The sequence below is a fragment of the Mauremys reevesii genome, linkage group 3 (assembly GCF_016161935.1).
Source record: "Mauremys reevesii isolate NIE-2019 linkage group 3, ASM1616193v1, whole genome shotgun sequence".
Taxonomy (NCBI): domain Eukaryota; kingdom Metazoa; phylum Chordata; order Testudines; family Geoemydidae; genus Mauremys; species Mauremys reevesii.
Window position 1 is genome coordinate 101,830,429 of NC_052625.1, and position 24,916 is coordinate 101,855,344.

The 24,916-nt window shown below is 40.3% G+C and overlaps 1 protein-coding gene across 3 annotated transcripts in view; it reads left to right on the forward strand.

Annotated features, from left to right (window-relative positions):
• Nucleotides 1-672: 672 nt before the first annotated feature.
• The window catches only part of SHPRH (SNF2 histone linker PHD RING helicase), a 125,977-nt gene continuing 101,733 nt past the window's right edge, over nt 673-24,916 (forward strand). The window contains exons 1-3 of one of the 3 annotated variants that reach the window (XM_039532356.1): nt 673-728; nt 9,033-9,698; nt 10,111-10,240. In XM_039532356.1, coding sequence (XP_039388290.1) covers nt 9,063-9,698; nt 10,111-10,240 — 766 coding nt within the window. In that variant the 5' untranslated portion in view covers nt 673-728; nt 9,033-9,062. Of the gene's footprint in view, nt 729-1,307; nt 1,350-9,032; nt 9,699-10,110; nt 10,241-24,916 lie in introns of those variants that run through there. The other 2 variants (XM_039532358.1, XM_039532357.1) reach the window with 2 other exon arrangements.

Here is a 24,916-nt window from a genome sequence, read left to right on the forward strand (position 1 = left end):
ATGTTAGGAGCCCCGGTGCTGCTCCTCGCTCCCCCTTCACAGACCCGTAGAGGTGCACGGAGGAAAAGCAGCATGTGGGGGTGGGGGTGGGAGAGCAGCAATGCCAGTTGCTCCATCCATCTAGATCAGCTGCCCCACTTGAGCGCAGGAGCTGGGTACAGGGGTTGGGGCAAAGGGGCGCAGTGTAGGAGTTGGGGGGAAAAGGGAGGTGCGGAGCCCTGGGCACCCACAGGGGCTAGGGGCAATAGGGGGCACCCAGCCCTGCGTCCCCCATGTTTCCCTGTGAGGGGGGGGGTTGCTCCTTCTCATCCCACGAGAACCCCTGGATCCAACTTTCCCGGACTAGCCCCGCCAGCCCCTTCTGCATCTTCCCTGGCCCCGGCCACTGCCCGCCGGCCAGTGCGCTGCGCTGCGAGGAACCCACATGGGGCTTAGAGGCCCCGCCCACTTCTCTCCCCTGCTTTGGGAATGGCCATTGCGCATGCGCTAGCTGCGGGCCCGGACGCTCCTTTGCGCTGGCGCAGGCTCTGCTAGCCAGGAGGCTCCGTCCAACACCGGGCGGGCGCGCGCGCTCTGGTGCCGTCGGGAGCGCGCGCGGCTGGAAGGCCGGTGTTGACTGTGGCCGCTGGTTCTCGTAGGAGCGCAACTGGCCGGAAGCTGCCCGCCCCTCCCCCGCCCCCGCCCCGAGGGGCTGGAAGGAGCCGGCGCGGGAGCTGCTTATCCCCTAGGTAGGTTCAGGGTGGGCGGGGCCCTGCCAGGCTGTGGGTCCCGTCCCCGCAGGGCGCCCCCGTGTCACGGTGCAGCAGCAGCCCCTCCCTGGGGCTCCCCCCGGCTGGGCACCGGCTGCCTGCGCCCCGTTCGCCCCCGCTGTCAGTCAGTCAGTCAGTCAGAGTGCCCGGTTGTGCTGTGAAATGGCAAAGTGTCTTCGCCTCCCCCCGAGCCCCCTCCCCCCTGTAAGGGGACGTTCAGGTGGTTAGGCGAGGCCAGGCGCGGAGTGGGGCTGAGCCGGGCACCCAAATAAATCAGCGTCTCTGGGAAGAAGCGGGTACTTCTGGTACAGCAAAGCGGTGACAGCCCCCACCCCCTTTGGATAAATTGCAACCTCGCTTAGTTGTGCTGTGTTTGTCCGAGTCAGGCTGACAGCTCTTCGGGCCGAGGGCCCCTTGTTTCTGCAGCAATGCACGAATACGCGGTGCTTTAGGAAAGGGGGAGCAGACCATTGCACATAAGTGTCCCTGCCCCAAAGGGCACATTGAATGGGAACGTGGCAGTACAGTAGGACCCCAATTTACCCGTTATCTGGCTCTCCGGATTAACCAACCCACCCCTGGCGCACACACTGGAATAGAGTAAGGGAATTTGACGCTGTAAGTCGCGGGTGGCGGGGCTCAGGCTGGCAGCCCCGAAATCCCCCACCCATTCGTCTGTTTATCTGAATGTTTGTTTATCCGATCTGGCCCCAGTCCCAGTTAGATCGGAAAAATAGCGTTCCACTGTGTAATGATATACAGGAGAGTGGGGGCTGTGAGCTTCACAGCTGGAATGCTTCAAAGAACAACTGGGTTTTCAGAAGTTCTTTCAGGGCAATGAGTGTGCTTTGTTTAGGTTTGCAAATGGGTGTGCACATGTACATTACTTTATAAATATTAACTCTGTGTGCTCTGTATTCATGCAGTAAGTGTGTAATAAGGAAAAATAAAGATGGAAGACTGGTGAGTGCAGTTATAATGTCAGTAACCTTGGTGCTGCCCAAATTCATCAGCTTCTAAAATGCAGTATTTTGGAGGTAGCAAAATATCATACATTTCCTTCCACGTTAATAGCTTTATTTGGAGTAGTCCACTGAGGAGAAATGTTTATTATTCAAAAGATACTGTTAACTTCTGCTTTCATATTCTTTTGATGTTTCAAGTAGCCCCCTAGCAGCTACAGAAAAAATTGGAAAAATGAGATGTTAGAATGTGTGACATTGGCGCATGCAATAATAATGTAAAAACGTAGTGTAGGACAGTGGCTTTCCCTACACATTTTCAAATGGAGGTGCAGCAGACTCCTTTAGAATTCTTAGACATAGTCTGTGGACCCCCAGGTGTCCATGGCCATAGGTTCAGAACCACTGGTCTAGGAAATTTGAGCTCCTGTAAGGAATGATATAAAACAAAACAAAACAAAAAAAGCCACATGCCCAATACAATAAGAAGTGTGATATAGCACAGTTTTAAAGATCATTGCAAATCCAGAAGGTATATTAGAAATCCTTTAGCTTTGTGTAGGTTACATAAATTCCCAATCTGTCAAAGACTTAGCCACATACTTTTCTTTGCAGGATTGGGGCCTCACATTGTGGACATGATTGTTTCATACATGATTTTAAGTGTCCCTTTAATTATGATGCAAATATTTCTTTAACTATGTTTGTCATTATGACCTGTATTCAGCTGGTTCATGCAGGGAGAATTCCATGGATTTGATTGAAGGATACTGGCCTTTGTTGTTCACATTAAGTGCAAGAATTCCAAAAATTCAATTAGCTTGTCTTTATTTTTTCTATTCTTAAAAGCTTGCACTTTTCTCGGTATTGGTACTAATAATCAGACAGTTTCACTTTCATTTTCTTAGTGGTGCAATGTTTGGAATTCAAACAGTTTAGGTTTTAGTCTAAAAACATTTCATATTAGACTCATCTTAATGATGAAAAATCATTTCGGTTGGTTGATGTGTATAGGTGTTATACAATCTTGTTTGTATGAAATGTAAATTGTGGGTTAAATTTAAGTTGACAGTGTCCATTTACATTGAAGAAGCATATTTAATGTCAAGTTAACAGAACACTAGATTCCAAATATATACATAATATTACATATACTATATTAGCCTAAAAATGTTTGTCACACTCTTGTTGATTTTACTTTCTTTATTTTAATGAATGGGGAAGAGTCCATAGGCAGACAGGAGATGAAGTTGCTGAACAGGAGCCTTGGAAATAACCTTGATTATTGGAGTTGGGGGAAGGGTGCCAGATTTTCTAATCCTGCATGTACAATAGTGTGTATATATTAGCATGTTGTCTTATTTAACTAGCCATGTGCACATGCAGATACCTCCTTTTTTTATATACACATTGGTCATTTGCTTGCCTAAACTACGTGTGCAAAAGTGTGCATGCAATTGTGTGTCTAATTTGAAATCCAGTCATTGTTTCCTCAACTGTTGGAGCTCAGGTGTTCTTAGATTTATGTTACAGAGGATGAAAGCTTCTGTTTTTCTGAGTACATAATGCTGGCCATTTTGTGGAATGTCAAAGCATTACTCAGAGGCTGCTATCACACACCCTTCAGCTGGATGAATGCAACAAGAGCAGTTGCCTGTTAGGGGAAGTATGGGGAAATTGTTGGCTTTATAATGAAAGGTATGTGGGATCTTAGAATGGTGATTAAATTTGATTCTGAGACCATGTACAATGGGAGAGTCCAATTCATATGCCAGTGATTTTAAAAGGATACTGCTGATTTCTCTTTATATTAGGGCTCTCAGTTAATCAGATTATATCACATAATCACATCATATTATTTTTATTACAAATATTTGCGCTGTAAATATGATAAAAGAAACAGTATTTTTCAATTCACCTCATAGAAGTACTGTAGTGCAATATTTTTATTGTAAAAGTGCAGTTTACAAATGTAGATTTTTGTTGTTGTTATATAACTGAACTTAAAAACAAAACAATGTAAAACTTTAGAGCCTACAAGTCCACCAAGTCCTACTTCTTGTTCAGCCAGTTCCTAAGAGAAACAAGTTTGTTTACATTTACGGAAGATATTGCTGCTGGCTTTTTACTTACAATGAAACCTGAAAGTGAGAACAGGCATTTGCATGGCACTTTTGAATCTGGCATAGCAAGGTGTTTACATGCCAGATATGCTGAACATTTGTATGCACCTTCGTGCTTTGGCCACCATTCCAGAGGAGATGCTTCCATCTAGTTAAAAATATGAGTTGATTACATTTTAACTGAACGCCTTGGAGGAGAATAGTATGTCTCCTGCTCCATTTTACCTGCATTCTGCCATGTATTTCATGTTATAGGAGTCTTGGATTATGACCCAACACATGTTGTTTGTTTTAAGAACACTTTCACTGCAGATTTGACAAAACGCAAAGAAGGTACCAATGTGAGATTTCTAAAGATAGCTACAGCACTCAACCCAAGGTTTAAGAATCTGAAATGCCTTCCAAAATCTGAGGGAGACGAGGTGTGGAGCATGCTTTCAGAAGTCTTAAAAGAGCAACACTCCAGTGTGGAAACTACAGCACCTGAACCATCAAAAAAGAAAATCAACCTTCTGCTGGTGGCATCTGACTCAAATGATGAAACTGAACATGTGGGGGTCCGCACTGCTTTGGATTGTTATCGAGCAAACCCGTCATCAGCATGGACACGTCCTCTGGAATGGTGGTTGAAGATGAAGAGACATATGAATCTTTAGCGCATTTGGCACGTAAATATCTTGCAACACCAGCTACAACAGTTCCATGCAAATGTCGGTTCTCACTTTCAGATAACATTGTAAACAAGAACTGGCAGCATTATCTCCTGCAAATGTTAACAAACTTGTTTGTCTGAGCGACTGGCCGAACAAGAAATAGGACTGAGTAGACTTGTATGCTCTAAAGTTTTACATGGTTTTATTTTTGAATGCAGTTATTTTTTGTACATAATTCTACATTTGTAAGTTCAATTTTCATGATAAAGAGGTTACATTACAGTACTTGTTTTAAGTGACTTGAAAAATACTCTTTCTTTTGTATTTTTTACAGCACAAATATTTGTAATCCAAAATAAATTTAAAATAAACACTGTACACTTTGTATTGTGTGTTGTAACTGAAATCGATATATCAATAAATCAGTAATCACAGAACAGTATAATATTTAAGTGTCTGAAACTTGTTTTCAATGTTTGTTTATAATTTTGAAAAGTGAGGATAAGACTAAATCTATTTTGTGTGCATCCTGTGTAACAATTATGTAAAGTGTAATATATATGATGAGATTTTTACTAATATATCTGCATATCAGTCAGTTTAATGAAAAGGCAGTCACATCTTGCTATTGTTCCATGTCTTGAACTCCTACTGAAGTCAGTTTTTTAGGATCATGCACTATTGCCAAGACCCCCACAAAGAGCTTACCCCAGTTCCCAGTGAAGACTCCCATTGATTTTAATAGAAATTGGATTAGAGAACATACCGTAAATCAAAAATTCTTACTGAAAATCTTCAGGTGGTCTTTTCCAGCATTACCTATTCATTTAGACAGGCATATTACTCTTCATTAAAATGTAAGACTGGAAGGGACCTAGTTAAGTTATCAAGTCAAGTCTCCTGAACTGATGCAGGATTACATATTATCTAGAATCACAGGGGTAGCCGTGTTAGTCTGGATCTGTAAAAGCAGCAAAGAGTCCTGTGGCACCTTATAGACTAACAGACGTATTGGAACATGAGCTTTCGTGGGTGTTTGTCTAACCTGTTCTTAAAAACCTCCAGTGATGGAGATTCCACAGCCTCCCATGGTAATTTGTTCCAGTGCTTAACTACCCTTACAGTTAGGAAGTTTTTCCTTCTGTCTAACCTAAATCTCCCTTGCCACAATTTAAATCCATTTCTTCTTGGACTGTTCTTGGTGGTTAAGGAGAACAGTTTATCACCCACCTCTTTATAACAACCTTTTATGTACCTGAAGACTGTTATCATGTCCCCGCTCAGTCTTCTCTTCTCAAACTCTAAGCAAACCCAATTTTTTCAATCTTTCCTCATAGGCCATATTTTAATTATTTCATCCACTTTCCAAAATTCATCATGATTTTATGCAAGTATACCTGCAAAGATCCTTCTCTGGGGACTAAACCTTAATGTGGTGAGTGCCTATGACTTAAATAGGCTGCTGTGCAGTTTACAGGGAATTTAGCGCCATGCGGGTGCTCAGGGAACCCACCTAGCCCCAATCTAGCCTGGCCTCCAACTTGCCATGGCTGGGATGGCCCCCTGCCCCAACTATGCCATGGCCCAGACCTGCCGCGGTTGGGGCGCCTCTACCCCAGCCTGAACCCGGGTGGCCCAGCCCTGAAACCAGGGCATACCTGGCCTGGGCCTGCTGGGGCTGGGGGAGGAGTGCCTATACTGCGGCCTGAGCCGAGGGACGCTTCTCTCCCCTAGCTGAGGTGCTGCTGCAGGGAGAGAGATAGCTGGGGGGAGTCCTTTCTCCCTGCTGTAGCCCTCCCGGAGCACTCTCCTGCACACCAAACCCCTCATCCCCGGCCCCACCCAAGAGCCCACACCGCCAGCCAGAATCCTCACACCCCTACATCTCAACCCTCTTCCCCAGCCCTGAGCCCACTCCCACACTCCGAACCTCTTAACCCCAGCCCCATCACATGAATTTTGTTATGTGCACTGATATGAAGGTGTTGTGACACACTTCACCTCCATTTTGGTGCATATAACAAAATTCATTCTACACAAGTGGGGAAAAATTAGCTCTCAGAGGGAACACTATTTGTGACCCTATGCCAGCAGGATTTACTCTTCTGGCAGGGCTATCCAAGTTGGACCAGTCAGAGGATAGTGACCATACAAAAAGCAGTCCACTGGTCCTCCAATTTGAGGGTTGAGTGATGGACCAATAATCTATTCTTGTGTTTAAAAAAAAAAAAAAGTTGTTCTGTTCCTACAAGGTAGCCATTGTGTTCAGGGACGGCAGAGCCATGCTTGTATCTTAAGCAATGTTTGATGGTATGGGAAGGGTTCAGATATAGTTGCACATAGTATTCTCTGTTGCTCCTTCATCGTGAGACATCCAGTTGAAGAGCAGTACCATGTGCTTATAACTTGAAAAGAGATACTGCTTTGCGAATGAGACTGTAGGTTGTCTCCTTTTATTACCCTAGAGTGCTTATTTTTTCACTTACTCCTTTCATACAATTCAATTATGAAACTGTTGAAACTCCAGACTCTAAATGGCAGTATGTTTTTGCAGTTCCTTGTGCTGCTGTTGTGAATGATGAATGATCAGGAGCTGCAATGAGAATCTGTTTAGCAGAGAAACATAAAATGTGGGCCATGTGATCAGAGGGAGCAGGTCTACAAACAGCTTACAGCTAGCTTCCTTTAGGAAAATGTAGCTTCTGTAGAGTTAGATTATTTGATTAAGACAAAACTTTAGGGAATTGTATGTCAGGCCTGTGAATCTCTTACTGTGTCAAATTCAAGAAGAGAAGGTCTTGAAGAATTTCTGGAAATGTTCTGGCTCATTCCAGAGCTAACCCCTCCTTAGCCTTGGGACCTATGACTATATAATGAGTAGTTTAGCATATCTGCTGCTTTGCTATTGTATTTCAGTAGCAATTTTCATACAGGAGGTATAGATCTGTTAATTTGGCCGATCATTCCTGGAAAATGAAATTGAAATTATACAAGGTCATTATTTTGAACCTTTTGCTGAGCTAATCTAAGTCTCTCTAACTATCTCTTTTGAAAATCCAGTATTTTAACAACTACCTTTTTGAATATATAGTTCTTAACTTCTGAGAACTGATTGCATTTATTGTGACCATTGATCCTTAATGTTCCCCATGTTCCATGTACTGTATTTACCATATGTAAGTTATTGACTAGTAGGATTATGTGTAAAATAACCTCTGTGCTTCAAAGTTCAGATTCAGCAAAGCACGTAAGCACAGGTAGTTCCACTGAAGTCATTGGGACTACAAGTGTTCTTAGAGTTATGCATATTCCTAAATTCTTTCCTGAATCTGGGTTTAGTTGCACCAACAAACTGCTAAGGACTGTTGTGCAAGCTACTTCAAGAGAAGAGCATTCGAAAAAAATGTATCAATCACTTATTAACTGGGGGGCGGGAGATGGGGGTGCGGTGCTAAAGCTGCTAACCATTGATAGGTATTAAAACTAGAATGACATCACCAGGGATGTACTGGGACAACAGCGTACTGAGAAGCTCAGGCTCCAAACCATATTTTATATTCTGTCATCCTCTGTCTAGTATGTGCTAGATAAATTTGAAACTACATCCCACTTTGGGTGCTTGAAGTTATAAGAAACTTTTTGTCTCTTCTACTTCGTTGAAACCCACAGGCTGTTACAAGTGGATTGGCCTCTGCTTTCAAGGGATAACACTTTCCTCTGCTTCTGCTCATAGTTTTCTTCAGCAGCAGCAGTGTGAAATTAATATGATCCCTGACATTTTCACAACTGTCTACGGAATTCTGAATAACTGCAGTGAAACTGCTCAGTCTTCTTAATTTCAATCTGTTGCTGTATGGCAAAACTAAAAGCAGCAGCAGACTCATTGAACTGTTAGACTACAGATTCCAGGTGACAGCGCTGCATAGGTTTACAATCAGTTTGCATTTGGAAAATTGTCTATGTAATCACAAGGACTATTAAAAAAAAAATCCCAAATTCTTAAATTGTATTAAAATTGTTGATATGTAGGCTCCCCATTTGCTAGGGAAAGCTTCCTGCTTACCGTAGGAGAGTGGATTTTTCAAGCCTTTTGTGTAACCTTCTTTCACTTTGCAGTTTCCATGGTCTGTCTTACTGTTTAATTATAACTTCCAAGAAACATTTTGTTCAAGAGGAAAAAGTAGTCCAGGTGTTATCTTCATTTGAAAAAATAAGTGGTGTTGACTAGAAAGTTTTTGGATGATGATTGAACTAGGCAGAAGAAATGAGTGAGTTCCTTTTTCTGATTAAAATATGGTGGTTTTAAGAGATCAATTGCTTAAGACACATCTTTTTACATGGCTTTGTTTGTGAGACTTCTTGGGGCAGGAACAAAAGTGTTTTATAAAACTGAATAGACACTTTGAGCCATCTGTAGAACCCCTAATGAGCAGAGTTGTAACTAATGTGACTTCTGCAAACTCTTCAGCTATAGCACAATAAAAGATTTATGTGGGTATCTAATTAGTGTTATCTACCATTGACTAATATTAGTCCATTTTACAGAGATTGGGTCACTGCCAGCAAAATAGCAAGATGAGTAATCGTCGAAAGCGTGCGCCTCCACTGAGGATGGATGAGGAGAAAAAGAAGCAACTCTGTTGGAATATGCATGAAGACCGAAGGAATGAGGTAATACTATTGGATGATAACATGGATGAAGACCACCCTGTTCCAGGTCCAAGCACCTCTTCTGTATCCTTTGTTATAGATGATGATAGCATTGATGAAGGACTGGCTTACAGAGAAAACAGAGGATCAAAGTCAGTGGGTTTCTCAACAGATGACGGAGAAGACTCTTGCTCCATCTTGACCTCTATACCTGTACAGCTAAATATTATAGTCTCGCCTTACCATTCAGACAATTCCTGGAAAGCTTTACTTGGAGAATTTGTTCTTCAGCTTCTTCCTCAGAAAATTCTTATTGAGAAGATCCATAAAAGGAGTTTTACTTTGATGAGAGCAGATTCTGGTGATCAGCTGAAAATCTGTGTTCATGCAAGAAGTGGAGAAGAGGCGGGTGAGGAGGAAAAAGAAAGCCTTGGTGATTATGAAGAGGACATATTGGTGGAATCATCCCTCAATAGTGAAATGTTAGAAGACTTGAGATGGTTGCAAAAGAAGAAGGTAATTGGACTTTATCAAAGACCTAGAGAAGATCAAGCATTAAAGGTATTTGTTCATGCAGTTTATTTTAAGAGGGATTTTCAAATAAAAATAGCTCATTTTGTGTTTGGTACCATAAAATAGAAAGTAAGGTAAACATTTGACTAGTCCAGGTCCCACCACACACTTCTAGAATACAGTGCAAAGTGTACTCTTCAGTGGTTATCTGCATACATATTTTCAATGTTTTTGAAATGTGTTCATTACACATTAAGGTCACTTAAAATGAATTTAGAAACCATCTGAGTTCCTAAGTGTGGCATACTAAAATTTTGCAGGGGGTTAAGAGATTAACTCTATCCATAGCCACCAGTCTTCAGAATTTGCCAAATGTGGCATTGTTCTGGATTTTGTTTTTGTTCTCTAATTCTATTTTAATTCCTTAATCATTTTAATTTCTTGCAAATATGTTTCACAGGTTGGAATTTACCTTCTGGAAGCTGGTTTAAGCAAATCAGAATTTCTCAGTGATGGAGGTGGGAGAATAAAAAAGGCCAACCAGCTGATTCAGAAACTAATGGAAAAATACTACAACTTTATAATTCCAGGTAACATAATCTATCCATCATGCAGTTGAATGTTACTGCAGAACTGTTTTTCTTTAGTTCAATGATATTTTTAAGGAAAAGGCAAGAAGTATACAACATTTTTGTCTTATGACAACTGTCTTTGTCAGTAAATACATAGTCTTCACCACCATAAATATCTGACCCGCCCCCACCCGACAGTAATTTATCTTCATAACACCTTTCTGAGATAGGGAAGGTGGAAGTATTTTCATTTTACCGATGGGAAACTGAGGCAAAGAGGTTATGGTCCCAATCCAGTGCCCATTGCAGTCAATGAAAAGATTCAATAAAATTATGTGGGTACCAGGTTTGTCCATGATCACATGCGAAGTCTCTAGCAGAACCAGGAACTGATCCAGATATCCTTTGTTCCCAGTCTAGTGCCTTGACCACACCATGCTTCTCTCCAGACCACTAATGGATTTTGGTTATCAGAGACAAAATAATCTAGAGAAATGTGTGGATAGGGGACTTGTATAGGGGAAAGATGTTCTGCATGTGGGATAAAACACTAGTTCTAAATCCAGTATGAAAGGTTACTGGTAGATTCTATCAGAAAGATTGCTGCTCTAGACAAAGTAATCATCCTCTCACTTTTATGACTAATGTTCACACCATTTAACTAAAATCATACAGCTCAATAAAAAAGGGAACATGGGGACTTGGAAATCAGGTAATTATCACAATGTCTTTTTGGGTGTGGGTTGGGGCTTATTGTGTATCATACTACAGCTCTTGAAGTTGAAGTATTAAAGATTAAACTTCCCATTTTTTTCCTAAAAGACCCTGCTCAGGTTTATCTTTATCTACAATTCCGTTTATTTTTTTAATCACATTTCCATTACCCCTTTGGTATCGAAGTGCTGCATTAATGCATAAGTTCAGAGCACCAAAAGTTTTCTGTGTCCATTTGCCTGGAATGCCAGAATATATTAATTTGTATTTTAAGGAACTTCTTTTTTTTTATAGGTGGTGTTCCAGGGGAGTTTTATTTAAAAGGGTTTTTTTGCTCTGCCCCAAATGCTATCTTGTTGCCTTTCCCTTTCATTTCTGCCTCATTTCCTTCTGTATCTTTGATTGGAACACCTTTCCAGTCCAAGTATCCAGCCAGCCCTGTGCTCTTTCCAATAGGATTGCTTCTGTGGGGAGGCCCACAAAAACTAAAGTAAGACATATGCCCTCTCCCACCCTGCATTTTATAAGAGGAAGACTTAACTTTGATATATTTTTTTTAAACTTCCCCTAGTGCATTTTGTCTCATTCAGGTCTTTTTAATTGATTTTGAGATCCTGAGGGGTAGGGATTGTCTGTGTCTCGCATAATGGCAAGCACAGAATCAGTGCTTAATAAAATAAACAAAATCCCCAGCTCCAGTTATTTAGCAAAACTCACTGAAATCTACCAAGTTAAATACTAAGGCAAAATATGTCATTTGTAAACCTTTGTGGTGGTCCTAAACAGAGATTGTAGAATTAACTGGGTCCTTCTGGGTAACTTGTAGAGATCTTTATTTTGTCTGCTTTAACAGAGCTATCATTTATAATAGGCTATTCCTGTGTATGTTATAATACAAATACTTCAAACTACTACTTGTTGCTTCAGTAGACTTACAGCCCTAGGCTTTCCAAAATTGAGCTAGCCTTCTCCAAGGGATGAAAAATAGTTTTGTGCTGTAAAATCCAATGAGAATAAAGCATGTAAAGGCAGTGTGCTGGTCATATATTTATTCAGTTTAAGGGTCAGCACTCTGGGGTTTGTTCTTGCATCAATACCTGGGCGCACATGTGACATAACTCTTCAGAAATTAAATGGCATCTGGATCCAGGTTTCTCAGGAAGAATAAGCCCTTTCGTTTTTGCAGGGTGTAGTCTGCTTTTGTAACCAAATACGAATGTAAATACGTTTCCCATAAATCTAGACAAGAGGAGGAGAAAAAGCCTTTATTTTTGAGAAGTGATACCAAATTATAAATGTAAAAATTTAAATATTCAACCTTAAAAAAGGTTCCTCTGAAAACTGTACAGTAACAATGAGAGTGTTTTAGAACCTGAAAGAAACACCACTGTGGTGGGTAAAATGGCTAAAATGCTGAAAGCCACAACCTCCGATGTCTGACAGAAGATTAATTTGAAACATAGGGTCTATCAAGAAATAGAACATCACAGAACATTTAGCACCCCAGTCTTTCTGAGAATTAAAGGCATTGAGATGTAATTTGTTATACATGTTTATTGAATCACATTTTAAAATGGTATGATGGGTAATATTGAATATTCATTATGCATGAATAGTGTGGAGGAAGGCTTTAACAAAGCTTTTTAAATGATCCATTTATACAGTAAATACAGCTATTTTTCCCTCACTAAAATGTTTGAAAATATGAGTATTTGTGTGATTACATTATTGAAGAGCAGAAATAAGAAATGTGTGGACCATATATATTCGATTGTACTAAATATTGTTTTACATAAAAACTTAATCTGTTTTTCATCACGTACTAGTCTCATGTTAGTACATTTAAAGTGTTGAAACCATCTGGGATTTTAAGTCAAAAGTACCCACAGCTGAGTATCTGACAATAAGGGTATGTCTACATGCAGTAAAAGACCTGCGGCTGACCTGGGTCAGCTGACTCAGGCTTGTGAGGCTTGGGCTGTGGTGCTATAAAATGATAGTATAGACACTGGGACTCGGACCAATGTCTACGCTGCAATTTTATGGCCCCACGTCCTGAGCCCCACTAGCCCAAGTCAGCTAACCTGGGCCAGCCTAGATTGTGCTGTGAGTCCTCTATTGTAGTATGGATGTACCCTAAGAGACAGGGATTTATTGAGCTCTTTTATTTGTTGAACTTTAGCAACCAATGGGCTAATTTATCATTAGCACTGACAAGTTGTAGTCTTGCTAATCCACATGCTAACTTTGCCACTTCTTTTACTGGATGTCAAAGTTTCACTTTCAGAAAGAACTCTAGTCTTTCTTCTCTCCAGGTCCTCTTATTTCTTTCCATTCACATGATGCTGAAGCCATCCCTGCTGCCTTAGATATATATTTTTTAAAATATCACTTTCTTACTCACGGAATCAATATAGAATTTGTGCTTACCAGATGAGAGCATCAGTCCATCACAGCTGGTAACCTCTCTCCAGTGGTGGTTGCTCATGCTATAGAAGAAGGCAAAACTACTCTGCCCCTAATATTAATTATGTAGCCCCACTATTTGCACCTGTGCTTTATAAAATACATAGTTGGGCAGCTCCAAGAAGTTTATAATATAAGGCCCTGATCCTGTAATACGTTCTGTATGGGCAGACCCTTACACCCATGAGGAGGCCAGTTGACTTTGTCATTGTAGTATTGGGGCCTAAATTGTTTGTCTAGAATACAAAGTATCCAAAAAAAAAAAAAGCATGAAGGCAGGAAGAAAAATAATACCCCAAACAATTTATGTACTGTGGTGGTGTAAGAGTATGCAAAAGAAATCTTTTGACTCCAGTATTGATCACTGTGGGACAGATCCACAAAGGGACTTTGGTCCTGAAACAACATTCAGTGCCTACAACTTTTAGGTGCCTACAAAATCACTAGAATGACACTGATCCACAAGATTGAGTTAGGCATTTAGGCTCCTATACAGTGAATGAGGGAGATAGGTACCTTAGACTGTGATCCACAAAAGCCAGAATGCTAGGCTGGGGACTGCTTAAGCTAGCCAGTGGGAAAACTTGGCAAGAGAGGTGGGACCTAAGCTTCTCATTTTGAGATAGGACCTCATTAGTGGATTGCTAGCAGAGATAGCAATCCTAGACTTAGGTGCCTGAGTCTTGGATTCAGGCAGCGTAAGCAGCTGTGTAGTTTCTTGGAAGAATGAATTAGGCACCTGCCTTATGTCACGCAAAATAGCCAGAGGAGGAGGTGCCTACCTTACAACTTTTAGCCCAGTGATTAGAGCACCCCCGTATCTCTGCCAGAGGATTTGAACAATGGTTTCCCACCTCTCAGGGGAGTGCTCTAATAACACAGCTAAGGGATATTCTGATGTGGAGGAGGACCTCTCCATCACTGTCTCCTGTTAAAGTTGAAACACTGTGGATAAAAAGAGTGATTGGAGCAGGAGGGCTGGACCCTGTGTCTCCTACCTCACGTGTCCTGAACCACAGGATTACAGAGTCATTTTCTCTGTCTGGCCCAAAGACTTTTCCACTGTGGATAAATACTTAAATGGTCATTGGGCCAGAGAAAGGGAAAATGACACTCTAATCCAGTGGTTCTCAGTTCGTGGGCCACATGCGGCCCAATTAGCACACAGCTGCAGCCGAGCTCAGCTGTGTGCTAAAGGCCGTGGGCTCCCAGCTGCCCTGCCGCGCGGCAGGCTCCAGGCTCCCAGTGACACTCCACCCCACCACGGGCTTTGGGCTCCTGTCTGCCCTGCCATGCGGCAGGATCTGGGCAGCCGGCTGCTGCCTGGCCGTGCCACAGCTGGGTCTGGGCAGCCCAGCTCTGCACAGGTCGGGTCTGGGTCCCCGCACAGTAGGGTCTGGGGTTTGGCTCCATGCCTGTCCGCTCCTGGCCCCACTCTGTAGAGGGGGTCTCTGGGCGGAGGGCGCTGAGCATAGGGGTTTGTGCGGGTTTTAGGTGGGGGCAATGTGATTCTCAGCCTGTGGCCCAGTTAACACTTTGTGGGCCGCATATGCATCCTAGAATGATAAATAGGTTGAGAACCACTGCTCTAATCCAATGGTTAGGGCACCCACCTGGGAGGCAGAAGACTCTGGGTCTGGTCCTCCTGCTCAAATCACTTTTTTTTTATCCACAGTAGAACAGCTTCAGCAGGAGAGATTGTGGGAGGTGCCCTGCCCCAGTAAAAATATCCCATATCTCATAGGTAAGGGCACTCTCTTGAGAGGTGGGAGACCCTTTACGAGAAGACAGACCGTTCTGTGAGGTGCACCTGCTGTGCTGCAGCATATATCTCAGTTTCCCCTCTCAGGTAACCCAGAGGACTTCACTTCAGACTCTCTGTTTAAACAATACCCCTCCTGAAGAGCAGTTCATTACCAAATATAGTGCAAATAGTCTTTAACAAAAGTTCCAAAGCATAGTTCATAACATCCCCAGTGTGTATAGTCCCTTAAAACTGTACTCTTCTTGGTGGTAACCGCCACAGCCTCTCTGCTGGGAGATCACTGTCTCCCTGGGGTGGTGTCTTCTACCGTGCTTAGGCTCCCTATCCATCCTCTTCCAACCCTCTGCCAGGACAGCTACCCCAACCCTTCTGGCTAGAGTGCAATCCCACTTTTCCCAGTGAGGACCTCCGAAGCCTTTCTGTTGGAAGTGCCCTTGTCAGGGGAGCATTTCTCAGTCCCCCTGACCCTATCACTGTTCCTCTGGGGTCCAGCTCTCCAGGCTTGGAGATGTCAGTGGGTAAGTTCCTCTGCTGCTGCCCCTGCCTTCAGCTGCCTCTGGCCCTTGCTCAAGCTCTCAGCCAGCAGGCATCTTCCTCTACTGCTCTTTCTGCCTTCAGACTCTGATGTGCTGAATTTCATTTTATTGTCTATAGCCCAGTTCTCCAGTTTATCAAGATCCCTTTGAACTTTAGCTCTGTCCTCTAAAGTGTTTGCAGCCCTGGCTAGCTTTGTGTCCTTTGCAAATTTGATTAGTGTGCTCTCTATACAGGTCATTAATAAAGATGTTATATAATACCGGACCCAGAACAGATACCTGTGGGACCCTGCTTGAGACCTCATTCCAGCCTGACATCATTCCATTAATAGTTACTCTTTGTTTGCGGTTGGTTAACCAATTATGTATCCATTTAATGGTAGTTCCACCAAGCCTGCATTTCTCCAGCTTACTTATGATAATGTCATGTGGGACTGTGTCAAAAGCCTTGTTAAAGTCCCATATATTATGTCCACCACATTCTTCCTATCCACCAAACCAGACTTCATTGCCTTTTATTGTAAAGCTATTCAGTGTGCTAATCCCTTGCTCCCTTTTTTCTCTTCCTTCCAAGAAGTTCTTCATTATCATTCCTAACAGAGCCTTAACACCTCATGCTTTTAGGATGCCAGCCTGAGTCAGTGTCAGATTGTATCTTGGAAAAAATATGTTGCAAGGTGTGTATGTCTCCAGTATTAGCTGCAATTGATAACTTCCTTTGAGATGTACTGTTACTCAAATTAGCAAAGGTTCTAACAACTCTTAATCTTAATCAGTATCTTGTTTGTTTATATCTTTCAATATGGCTGTTCATGAGACCATTGAGCTTTTCTGGATTCATTCTGAATCTCCAGTTGTTACATTGTTGAATATCTGGTCTATGTTTAGTTATATTGTTCTATAATAGGAATTAGAGATGGGGAAAATTTACTTGGTTGGGCTGCATATAAATCAGAGTCCAGCCCCTACCAGGGCAGGATTGTTTTCTACAGTATAATTTCTAATGTTGTCTAGTCTGATTTTTTTTGAAATGACTCAAGAAATTGACCTTTATCCTCTTATCTTTGGAGGCTGTTTTGTGATGTAAACTTGCTATGAATTCTTCATTAATTGAAGGTAAAGAGGACTGTCATTAAAATTATTGTGAAAACTCACTGAAGGGAAGCCAAGTAGTTTCCCAATAATTTTCTTAAACGCAAACCTTCCTTCCTACAAGGGCAATAAGGTACGAATCCTTCACAGTCCAGAGTTTGATATTTTTTTTTCTCTTTCTCTGAGTGTCTGTTAACAAACTTAAGATGTGAATTATGTGACATAATGTGATTTGGAAATATTCCTAATAAGTTTAAAATAAATTCAGTATGATTTTCCAGTTTTTTAATAAAAAGGAAATTATTGCCATGAACTAGAAAAATTAATTATATGACTCGGAAGGGGAACATTATTCTGATATTTCAGAAGTTTCCTGAAGGGAATTCTTCAGGGGGAATATGTTCTTTCTCTTGGTGTCAAACTTGGCATTTGGTCTAATAATTTTTTAATTGGAACACATGGTGATATAACAACTCAGTAGAAAGAAATGAAAAGAAAAATCCATTATAACAGTGCCTGTGACTTTTCTAGATTTTTAATAAAGGGCAGAATGATAGGTCACTTGACAATGATGTCAGCTAATGATAAATGAGGGGAATCACTGAATTTTGCCCTTCCTCGGGGTTAAATCTGCCTCCGTGTGTGTGTGTGGGGGGGTAAGAGAGACTTTGTGAATTAGGGGTCAATGTAGAACTACATTGTGTGTGGTTAGTAATCCACTAATTTAACTGTAAGTGTGAGAGCTGTGCTTTTTAGTTCTGACTTGATTAGCTTAATCCTATTAAGGATTAAATTAGTTTGAGACATAAACGGTAAGAAGAAAATATTCTACAAATACATTAAAAGCAAGAGGAAGATCAAAGACAGTGTAGTCCCATTACTCAATGGGGGCGTGGGGGGAAGGTTGGGAAACAGTCACAGAAAATGTGGAAATGGTGGAAGTGCTAAATGACAACGAAAAGATTAGTGAACCTACGCTATGCAAAACATAGAGAATGCTAGTTTTAATGAGCTAGGGTCAGATATCTGAGCCATTAGTAATATCTTTGAAAAGTCATGGAAGATGAGAGAGATTACAGAGGACTAGAAAATGGCATTATATTTGTCCATCTATAAAAAGGGAAATAAGGAAAACCCGGGAATTTCAGACCAGTCAGGTTAACTTCAGTACCTGTAAAGATAATGGAGCAAATAATTAAGCAATCAATTTGCAAACACCTAGAAGACAAAAAGGTGATAAGTCATAGCATGGAATTGTCAAGAACAAATTATGTCAAACCAATCTAATAGCTTTCTTTGTCGAGGTAACAAGGCTTGTGGATAAGGTGAAGTGGTAGATGTGGTATATCTTGACTTTAGTAAGACTTTTGATTACTGTCTCACATGACTTTCTCATAAACAAACTAGGGAAATGCAACCTAGATGGAGTTACTATAAGGTGTTGCATAACTGTTTGGAAAACCGTTCCCAGAGAGTGGTTATCAGAGGTTCACAGTCAAGCTGGAAGGGCATATCAACTGGGGTCCCACAGGGATCAGTTCTGGGTCCAGTTCTGTTCAATAACTTCATCAATCATTTAGATAATGGCATAGAGAGTACACTTTTAAAGTTTGCAGATGATACTGTACTGGGTTGCATGTGCTTTGGCGGATAGGATTAAAATTCAAAATGATCTGAACAAACTGGAGAAATGGTCTGAAGTAAATAGGATGAAATTCAATAAGGACAAATGCAAAGTACTCACTTAGGAAGGAATAATCAGTTTCACACATACAAAATGGGAAATAACTGCTTAGGAAGGAGTACTACGGAAAGGGATCTGCAGGTCATAGTGGATCACAAGCGAAATAGGAGTGAACCGTGTAACACTGTTGCGCAAAAAAAAAAAGCAATCATTCTTGGGATGTATTAGCAGGAGTGTTGTAAGCAAGACAAAAGAAGTAATTCTTCTGCTCTACTCTGCGCTGATTAGGCCTCAGTTGGAGTATTATGTCTAGTTCTGGGCACCACATTTCAAAAAAGATGTGAACAAACTGGAGAAAGTCCAGAGAAGGGCAACAAAAATGATTAAAGGTCTAGAAGACATGACCCATGAGGGAAGATTGAAAAAATTGGGTTTGTTTTAGTCTAGAGAAGAGAAGACTGAGAGGGGACATAACCGTTTTCAAGTATATGAAAGGTTGGGAGGAGGGAGAAAAATTGTTCTTGTTTACCCCTGAGGATAGGACAAGAAGCAGTGGGCTTAAACTGCAGCAAGGGAGGTTTAGGTTGGACATTAGGAAAAACCTTCCTGTCAAGGTAGTTAAGCACTGGAATAAATTATCTAGGGAGGTTGTGGAATCTCCATCATTAGAGCTTTTTAAGAGCAGGTTAGACAAACACCTGACAGGGATGGTCTAGATAATACTTAGTCCTGCCATGAGTGCAGGGGACTGGACTAGGGGACTTCTTGAGGTCCCTTCCAGTCCTATGATTCTGTTTTTCAATGAATGTCCTTTCTAAAGAACAGCTAAGGCTTTTAAAAGTATATTATTCTCAGGCTGGGGACAGAAGGAGATGTGAGAGTGGTACTTTATTTTTGTTTTAAATATTTCAGTATTTCTCTTTTCAGAAAGTTGAAGCTTGTGTATGGTAAACTGTTTGTGAAGGGGAGGCAGGATAGGTTAGTAAAGCAAAGGACTGGGAATGGGGAGACCTATTCATGGCTTCGGCACAGAGTTCTTGTATGTTATGGGGTAAGTCACTTTTCTAATACTTAGCTACTTCATGTGATGGTTGTGAAGTTAAACTAATATTTGTAAAATGCATTGAGAGTCTGGAATGGAGGGAGCTTTGTAAATGCAAAGTATTTTATTTACAAGTATTATCTTCACATTAATGTGATGCTTCTCTTCATGGCATCATATTCTTCATGGGTGCTGAATTAAGTATGATGGAGAGTGTTGACTGTAAAGTTTATAATGCAGTGAGGGAAGACAGAAGGCTATTTATTTCTTTGGGAGATCATTTACTTGAAGGGGAAAATGCTGAGAGATATTGAACACCTATAACTTATCTCCCATTAATTTTAATGGAAGTTGTACGCACTTGGAAGATACTTGGCACCTTTTAGTATTTGGCCTCAAGATTAAATGAAATTGACCTTATTCTTATTATTTTCATTGCTTCTCATAGCAATTTCTATAGCAACATTACAACTGTGTGTTAATTTCACTCCACAGATGCTTGGCAAAGCTATGAGCATCAGCAGAGGCATTGGAAGTCTCTGTCTGCAGACTTGGGAGAAAAGCATTTAATAAGTTAATTTTTTTAATATAAATGTAAATCTGTCAAAACTGATTAGATTAAATCCCTCTACTCAACCCAGAAAGTTTCCTACTAGCCCAAGATAAATGGGCAGTGTGGACTTTTTAAACCCTGGAGATAGAATGGAAACTGTCAAAAGATTTTTGATATATGGAGAAAGATTTTTGGATGTTCTCTAAGATAACCATTATTCTAGGGGAGGTATGGGCTATATCTTCACTGGACAAAAACATACATATGTAAGATAATTACTTGTCTGCTATTTTTTTTCTTTTTGGATTAGTGATAGGAAGAAGAGTAACTCTGAATCTACCAAACCCCCCCTCCCCCCCCAAATAAAAATAAAAAAAATCGAGCATATATTAAATGAGTAATTGCATGGACGGGAAAGGTGGAAGAGGAGGTAATTGCAAAATTTAAAATTTTGTAATAAATAGGATAAGAAGACTTATAGTCTCCCAAAACATAGCTGGCATTAGAGGCACAATAAAGACAAAACAGAGCAGAATGAAGTTGTAGATTTGAGGGCCAGAAGGGATCATTGTGATCCTCTAGTCTAACCTCCTGTATAACAAAGACCATAGAACTTCCCTAAAATAATTCCTAGACCATTTCTTTTAGAAGAACATCCAAACCTGATTTAAAATGGTCAGTGATGGAGAATCTACTATGACTCTTGGTAAGTCGTTCCAGTGGTTACCAATTTATGCCTTATTTCCAATTTGAATTTGTCTAGTTTCAACTTGCAGCCATTGGATCATGTTATATTTTTCTCTGCTAGAGTGAAGAGCCCATTATTAAATATTTGTTCCCCATATAAGAACTTACTGACTATAATCAAGTCACCCCCTAACCTTCTCTTTAGATAAATAGTTTGAGATCCTTGAGTCTAACACTATAATATACCGCTACCTCGATATAACGCCACCCAATATAACACAAATTTGGATATAATGCGGTAAAGCAGCACTCGTGGGGGTGGGGCTGCGCACTCCGGTGGATCAAAGCAAGTTCAATATAAAACGGTTTCACCTATAACATGGTAAGATTTTTTTGGCCCCCAAGGACAGCATTATATCAAGGTAGAGGTGTACATGTTTCAGATCCATTAATCATTCTTGTGGCTCTTCTCTGAACCCTCTCCAATTTATCAACATCTTTCTTGAATTGTGTGCACGAAAACTGGACACACTATTCCAGCATCAGTTGCATCAGTGCCAAATAGAGGGGTAAAATAACCCCTCTTCTTCTTCTGCTCAAGATTCCTGCTTATGCATCCCAGGAACACATTAGCTCTTTTGCCCACAGTGTCACATTGGGAGCTCATGTTCAGCTGATTATCCACCATAATCCCCAAATCTTCCTCAGAGTCACTGCTTCCCAGGAGAGAGTCCGCCATTATTTTAGTATGGCCTGCCTACCTTTGTTTCTAGATGTATACATTTACATTTAGTCATGTTAAAATACATACTGTTTGCCTGTGCACAGCTTTGACCAAGCAATCCAAATTTCTCTGTATTAGTGACCTGTCCTCTTTGATATTATCACTTCCCCAATTTTTTTGTAATCTGCTAACTTTGTCAGTGATTGTTTTATTCCACATCATTAATTAGAATTTTAAATAGCATAGGGCCAAGAACTGATCCCTGCATGATACAACTAGAAACACAGCCATTTGATGATGATTCCTCATTTACAATTACATTCTGAGACCGATCAGTTAGCCAGCTTTCAATCCATTGAATGTGTGCCATGTTAATTTTATATCATTCCTAGTTTCTTAATTGAAATATCTGGCAGCACCAACTCAAATGCCTTACAGAAGTCTACGTATATTACATCAACTCTATTGCCTTTATCAATCAACCTTCAATCTCGTTTAAAAAAAGGTAGTTTGATCAGATCCATTTTCCATAAACCCATGTTGATCGGAATTAAATTGTTACTTCCTTTCGTTTCTTTATTAATTGAATCCTGTTTCAGCTGCTCCATTATTTTGCCCTGGATCAATGTCAGGCTGACAAGCCTATAATTACCTGGCTCATCCCATTTATACTTTTAAAATACCAGCACAAAATTAACTTTCTTCCAGTCTTCTGGAACTTCCCCATTGTTCCAAGATTTATCAACATTAATGGTCTTCAGCCAACTCTTTTAAAACTCTTGGGATCAAGTTACTAGACCTGCTGATTTAAAAATGTCTAACTTCAGTAGCTGTTTTTTAACATCTTCCTGAGATACCTGGAATGGAAATAATGTTATCATACGATCTGACTATATCATCTGTTTTTCCCCAAATACAGAACAGAAATAATTATTGAACATTTCTGCCATTTTACAGTATTGATAATTCTACCATTTTTGACTATCAATGGACCAAAACCATTGTTAGGATTCTTTTTATTCCTAATATACTTTAAAAACTCCTTATTGTCTTTAACTCTGCTGACCATAGATTTCTCCTTGTGTGCCTTTGCTTCCCTTAACAATTTTCTACATTTCCTAGCTTCTGATTTATATTCATTACTATAAACTTCACCTTTCTTCCATTTATTATATATTCTTTTTTATAGCTGCCATCACTTCCCCTCTAAACCAGATCATTTTCTTAACCAATACAACCTTCTTCCTCAATTATGAGATTGTGATTTTGGGGGCATTTGGTAAAGTGTTCTTTTAAAAAATCCCAATTATCTTACACATTTTTCTGATTCAGTTCTTTCTCTCAGCTATTATGACCCATAATTGTTTTCAGCTTTGTGAAATTGGACCTCTTAAAGCACCAAGTGTGTATATATCAATGGTTTGGACTTTATTCTGTTTGCACATTATAAATGTTATCAAGTCATGATCATTTGTATCCAAGTTACCATTAACTTTTAGTTCTGTGATCAGTTCCTCTTTATCTGTCAAGACAAGGTCTTATATCATTCCCCCATGTTGGAGCAATATTTTTCTTTTTTGAGTTAGGAAATTACCATATGTATTATTTAGAAATTCAAAGGATGTTTTAGTACTGGCAGTATGAGGCTTCCCAGCACCTGTCACTCAAATTGAAGTGTTTTTTTCCGACATAGATAGTTATGTATTGAGCCAGTCATCCTTTTCCCTAGTGTGACTTGGAGGCTTGTAGCAGACACCGACTAATATCCCATCTTGTGCTTTATCTGTTAGTACTGAAGATAATTTTCTTCTGAGTTATCAGTGACTCAGAAACAAGCAATATCATTTTTGACAGAGTGTCACTCCTCTTCCCCTTTACTCACTCAGTCCTTCCTAATTAGGTTATAACCCTTGATTTTAACATTCCAATCATGGGAATCATCCCATCAGGTTTCAGTAATACCAATTAGATCCAATTTTTGCTCTTAAATGAGCAATTCTAATTCCTCGTTTGTTACGTGGGCTCCTAGCATTGGTATATAGGCAACTAAAGAATTTCTTCTCTTCATGACATTTGGTTCCTTGGTTTGATTAATAATATGCCTCATGAATGATGAGGGATGGTATATATGCGGAAAGAACTAGTAATGGTACTCTTGCTGATTTTACAGAAGCGTCGTAGAGAACCAGATGATGGCAAAATGCTTTTGTTTATTATATGCCTTCTGGACAAATAGGACAGGCATATCAGGAAGCATATTTTCCCCCAGAAAGGAGACCTGTAAATCCCCACATTTATCATGGTGAATTTTGATTATTTAGCTTGTTTATATGGCTCAGAAACAGCTGAAATACTGACACCATTAATTAGGCCTAGTTCTTGGTAATACACTGGAAATAACAAGTTAATTAGGGGTTAGGGAGTATCTCCAATCTAGTGATGCAAATTATCTTTACATTTGAGGATTTCCAAAGGACATGCTCGCAGAAGTGTTGGGTTCTAGTGTGTCATCATGGGAGTATATTTCATAACTTTAAAAAATGGAGATTTGAAGCAAATTTTGTATGCTCACTGAAATTCATATTGCAGGCATATGTGAGATTCATGAACTTGTATACTCTGTTAATTGTCAGATCTTCAAGAGTGCTTGATTGCTAGCATTTTTGTTTTAGGAAAAGTGAGTTTCACTTAGCAAGGCAAAAAATTTAGAAATTAGTACAAGCAAATTTAAAAGACAATAATTATCTAGAAAAAATGGTTATTAGAAGGGTTATATCTCTTAAACAAGTTTATTTTTATTCTGTACCATTCTAGCTCTAATTCTGAAGCAAGAATCTCTGAATTTTGTGGTGCATCTGTATCATTTTTTTTGACAGGCTGACATTTCAATGGCAGCATGAAATATCTAGAAAAATATTTATTAAAAACAATTGAAACAAAAGCATTCCCCCCCCAGTTATGAATTAGAAACTAAGGACTAATCCTTAGTTGATGATGATCATCTAGTTCAGTTGAAATAATAAAGCCATGCTGATTCCCACCAACTGAACATGTGATCCTAAATGTTGCATACGTTTCCTTGGGGTTCACTTCAGAGTAATTTTTGATACTTTTCCAGTTTTGTGCTTCAGAAAACAGGGTGTTTTGCTATGCAGTTTTTCTGTTTATTTAGGTAGTTTTAGGTTTGCCATTAGAACAATGTATTTAATCACATGAAGGAAAGTGTAGTAACCCTTTTGTGTGTGAGGGAAGCGTTCCTCTCACTTTCTCACTATCATATTTGAGCCAGACAGAGCATTTCTCTTCTCTTCTCTCTTCCCTTCCCTTGCTCATGAAGTTGAGGCAGAGGATCCATCTCATTTTTCCCCCTCCCTCATGGGGCACCAGGGGAAGAATATTTTCTAATCTTTTCCCACACCCTTTTTTTCTTC